Below are 5,029 nucleotides of genomic sequence, written 5' to 3'. Positions count from 1 at the left end.
AGAAAGCGAGAAATCACCCCCCAGGGGGGATGGTCACGCCGCAATCCCTTCTCCTCCATTCTCCTCTCGGGATCTTGGGCACGCACGCACACGTGCCCGGCGTGAGTTTTAAGTCACTGGGTACGGGACGCGAACCACGGTCGACTACGTGGGAGTCCAGCGACATAGCCATTACGCTAACTGCTGGTTCCCATGACTTCTCGCTTTCTGACTCTCTGGCGAGTGCATGAGCCCTATAGCAAAAAAAAAAACAAAAAAAAAAACAAAAAAAAAAAAACTCTCCAAAAAAAAAAAGTATTAAAAGTATTATTTAATTTTCTATGGGGCATGTGAGCTTACCAGACCAAGAGAGAAAGCAAGCCAGGCCTTGAGCCGCAGTTAGTTGTACAGGAATTCATCACCTCAAAGACCATGTCACCTGCTGGCCCCTTGAATTTTATTTTTTAAAATAACCATTCCTGGTAGTTTCGAACAGTTAGGCAAACAGTTGTGTGGGTATTCAGTTGTCAGGGAGGAGACGGCGTGGAGTGCCCCTCCAAGGAGGGGGCTGCCCAGTGTGCGCTGTGGGGTCTGGGCTGCCATGGCCCTGGAGGAAGACCCTGCTTTTCTCGCACAGTGCATCGCCAGGGTGCCGGCCCGGGTTTTCTGTGCGTGCTGTTCTTCTGTGTCTGAATGAGGTCTTTGTGCCTGCTTTAAAGCAGCAGAATTTTGCTCCTGCATTTTCCCTAAAAGCCTTGTTTTGTCCATAGCATTTACACTACATCTGCCACTTATCTAGAACTGGGTTGTGTGTAGCGTGGAGGCAGGGCCAGGCTCATTTCTCACAGCTACTGAAAGGCCACACTTCCTCATAGAAGGTGGTCCGCGTGTGAGTGCTCGAGGGACCCCGCAGTGGGCTTGGGCATCTCTTCCTGTCCACCCTGTTCGTGCCAGTGAGTGAGGGCTCTGAGGCCACGAGTTGGGCAGGGCTGTGCACCCAGACAGCCTGGCCTGCCAACCCCCAGGGTCAGCGCATGGGTGCAGCTCCTCCCTCCAGTCCTAGCAAGTGGGTGGGCTCTCCCTGTGGCAGGGCTGACTGACCGGGTGGTGGTCGTACGCAGTGTCCTGTGCGGTGGTGCTGACGCTTCTCATCCCTCACAGCGTGGCACCTTCCTGTCTGAAGCCGAGGAAGCGTCCTTGTGATCTGACCCTGTCTGTCGGCGCGAGGAGACGCTGGCAATGTCCCAGACACAGGAGTATGAATGCAGGAGCCACAATGCCGACGCACCGGAGCCCCGGGTCTCGGGGCCGAGCACCAGGTAAGGGGGCTCCTCAGCGCCCTGGGCGCCATCCTCAGCACGGTCTCCCGGGCTGCCCTGGGCTGGCTGCAAAGGCAGGCCCCTGTCCTTGCTGCCTGGCTGGGCATGCTGCCCCCAGGGAGCGTGGTCCTTGTAGTCCACTGTGCCTGGTTTTCCAGGTCTGCAGAGCAGCCGCGGCCGCAGCCCTGCACAGCACCGTCTGCTGCCGATCTTTGCGTGCTCGGGGCTGGCGCGGTGCCCGTCAGCGTGCCGTCTCGTGTTACCTGGGCAAGGGTGTGACCCGTGGGCCATTGCGCTGTGCACACGTGGCTGGCTCCTGGGTTTCTTGGGTCTGCCTCGCCTCCGCTGCCTCGTCTCTTAGTGCTCTTGGCCTTTCTCCACTTCCGCAGGCCGTGTCGCCCTTTAAATAGGGCACTTCTGGGGCCAGCAGGTGGCGTGGTGGTTAAGGGCGCTGGACTCCCACATGGCCAGAGGTGGTTCAGGTCCCAGACATGTTGCCTTGCTTTCTCATTTTCCCTCTCTCTGTCCTTCTCTGGTCAAATGTAAATAAATAAATAAATAAATAAATAAATAAATAGGACATTTCTGAGTCTGAGCTTGTCTGGCACGTAGTCTGGGTCCTCCTGTTCCCCGTGTCTGCCTGTCATCTGGCAGTGCTGCTGCTGACTCTCAGTGGAGGCTTTGGCTGCGCTCCCCACAGTATAATATAATTTCTTTCTTTTCTTTTTTTTTTTTTTTTTTGCCAGAGGGCACCTGTGTTCACTGGAGAGTGAGAAAGTGTGCCCCCCCCCACTGTCATGCTGCAGTCCTTTCTCCATTGCTCCCTGCTTTGAGACCTGGGCACTCACGCACACACCCCAACATGTTTCTCAAGCCTCCAGGCCTGGGGTGTGGTCACGGCCAGCCTTGGGGTCCAGCCACCTCGACCTCCAGGTGGCCCCTCCACTGTGATCTCTACCCGCTGGCAGCCCTCCAACGCTCTGGGCACTGTGCTCTTCGACGTAGCTGTCTCCATCTCTGTCGGGACAGCCACCCAGCCTGGCCCCATATACTGCACGGCGCCATCCCGGCCTGCACGCCTTCCCCGCTGCATGCAGTGCATGCTCTGCCCACTGGGAGCCCCCATGCCCATTGTTCACGCGTCCTTTGGCCTGGACTTGCATGCTTTGTTGTGTTTTGTGTGTCCTGTGTTGTCCCCAGGCTGGGGTCGTTTGTGGCTTCCCAGTGGCTCCTGTGTCCTGGCCTCCCAGGCCATCTCCCGAGTGCCTTCTCCTCGCAGGCATCAGCAGGCATGTGGGTTCCCCTGCAGGAGGGCGGGTGCCAGAGGGCGAGGCCTGCCTCCCCGAGTGTGCAGGCGCTGGGTGTGCCGCTCTCGGGCCAGAGCACACTGTGAGGGTGTTACAGTGGACACACATACACACGTGGGCTCGAGTGCATGTGTAGCGTGCATTAAGCAAGTATGTATGCATGTGCACACACACACTTTTTTAAAAAATATTTTTATTACCTTTTGTTTATTAGTATTATTTTTTCTTTTGACCAGAGAGACAGACACAGAGAGAGAAAGTAAGAAAGCAAGCCATCAGGGGACCAGCAGTTGGTATAGTGGCTATATTGCTGGACTCCCATGTAGTTGACCACGGTTCGAGTCCCGGACCCGGTGGCTTAAACTCAGGCTGGGTGCATGTGCGTGCGTGCCCAAGATCCTGAGAGGAGAGTGGAGAAGGAATTGTGGTGTGGCCATCCCCCCTGGGGGGTGATTTCTCACTTTCTGTCTCTCTGTCTCTCTGGTGAGCGCACGTGCCCTATAGCAAAAACCTCTCCAAAAAAAAAAGGAAAGAGAGAAAACATCAGGTCCAGGACTCAAAGCATGGTCAGCCATGTGGGACCCCAGCACCTTAACCTGCATGCCAGATGCCGACCCCACACGCGCTTGAAAATGCTGAGCCCACACCAAGGCCGGTTCAGGCCTGCTGGCGTGCTCTCGCTGCCTCCCTTTCCACCGCCCCAAGGGTGAGGCCCAGGGCACTGATCCCTCTGCTCCACGTTGAGGCTGCAGTCGCTCAGGGTCGTTTGGCCTGTCCTGTTACAGAAGCACTTCACTGACACGCTGGGATTCATGCGCAGTCCCTCACAGGCCTGCAGCCCGATGCTGTGCCGAGCTCAGCCGCTCTCCCTGGCCTCCTTGGTAGGATGTGCATGGAAGCTCGTCTTGGTGTGAGCTTGTCCCCCTTCCCTGCCCGTTCTTACTGGTTTAGTTTTGTTTCTAAGTATGTAGATGCTGGGCTGATCCCGCGGCCCACTGGTCAGGGAGCCGTACCCACGTGACTGGCTGGTCCAGACCCTGGCGAGTGCTTGTACGTGCACGCCCCAACCCTGACAGGCTGAGGCAGGCGTGACTGCGGCGACCACGCCCCACTCAGGGTGCCTTTTCTTCTTCTCCCTTAATGTTGCCGTAGGGTGTGTGTGCTCCCTGAGAAGAGGGACAGAAAGTGATCAGTGCTGTAGCAGGGACGGCCATGCCACAGCTCCTTTTCCGTTGTCCTCTCGGGGTCTTGGGCATGTGTGCCAATGGGCCGGGAAGTTGTTCAAGCTACCAGGTTTGAGACGCAGGGTGCTCAGTTGGCTGTGGAATTCAGCCACCTCACCCGCCAGGCATTTGGCCAGTCTGCTTTTTCTCTCTGACCATCTCTCTGATCCTCGGTCTCTTTCTGATGCACACATGCACCCTCTGGCACTTAAACAAAGAGCCAGCGGGTCACATGGTGGTTAGAGCAGCTGGATCCCACATGACTGACTGTGTGGCTTAAGACCCAGACCCAGTGGCTTGAGAAGCACACATACGTTTTCTGCCCACAGTTCCAAGAGGAGAGTGGAGAAGGGATTGCTACCCGGTCATCCGGGGGTACACTCTGCTCTGTCTCTTCCCCCTCTAGTGAGCCCAAGTACCCTACAGTAAACACAGAAGCAGGTCCCGTGGCCTATGCCCTTCGTGTGCCCCACTCACCTGGTCAGGGAGGATCCTCTGCTCTCCCGCTCACCCCAGGTCTCCGTGCCAGCCTAGACAGGTGGGAGCTCCCTCGCTCTCCTTCCTCCGTGCTGACGGCACCACATTGCAGGCGCTCTGGTCCAGTGGGCCTTTCCACGTGGCAGCTCCCCGGAGCTCTGCCTTGCAGACTGTCTGAAGCATCTGCCCATTGTCTGAAGCTCCCAGGGCCTGTCAGTGTGCGCAGGGTCTCAGCTCTGTGTCAGTGTTCAGGGCCTCCTGATGATGGTGATGCTGCTTCGCAGTCTGGCTGCGGGACTTTGTACCTGTGAGGTGAACTTCAGGCTGTGCCCAGAGGAGAGCTTGCTGGCCCGAGGGCTCCTGCTCCAGCTGTGTGGCCTGGACCCTCCAGAGCCCTCTTGGTGCTACCTCCTGGCTGCCACAGCCTCCTGCACTCACGTGGCCGGCGCAAGCACAGGTCTTGGTCTGCGCGCCTCAAGAGGTGGCGGTGGGGCAGGCAGCATTCTGTTAGACATTCTGAATCGTCTGACCCTGCCTTCGGCCCATTTTTCTCAGTCTGTCTTTCCATGCTTCTCCGGGCAGCTTGGACAGGCCAGCTTTAGAGACCAGATACCAACCATAGCAGGTGAGATGGGCGTTCTCCAGCCCTCCAGGTGTCGGCCCTCCCACCTTGCCCAGTAAGAGGCAACCGCCTGGCCTGCAGTGACAGCGGCCCCCCGCTGCG

At 57.5% G+C, this 5,029-nt stretch overlaps 1 protein-coding gene across 1 annotated transcript in view; it reads left to right on the top strand.

Moving 5' to 3' along the window:
• ARHGAP39 (Rho GTPase activating protein 39) overlaps positions 1 to 5,029 on the top strand; it is a gene marked incomplete at its 3' end in the record, with an annotated part of 52,419 nt that overhangs the window by 3,276 nt on the left and 44,114 nt on the right. The window contains 1 exon segment of the mRNA XM_027765966.1: positions 1,181 to 1,298. Coding sequence (XP_027621767.1) covers positions 1,181 to 1,298 — 118 coding nt within the window.

The sequence above is a fragment of the Tupaia chinensis genome, unplaced genomic scaffold (genome assembly GCF_000334495.1).
Source record: "Tupaia chinensis unplaced genomic scaffold, TupChi_1.0 Scaffold140061_1, whole genome shotgun sequence".
NCBI lineage: Eukaryota > Metazoa > Chordata > Mammalia > Scandentia > Tupaiidae > Tupaia > Tupaia belangeri.
The sequence above is the reverse complement of the archived record's forward strand: the minus strand, read 5'-3'. Positions and strand labels throughout refer to the sequence as shown.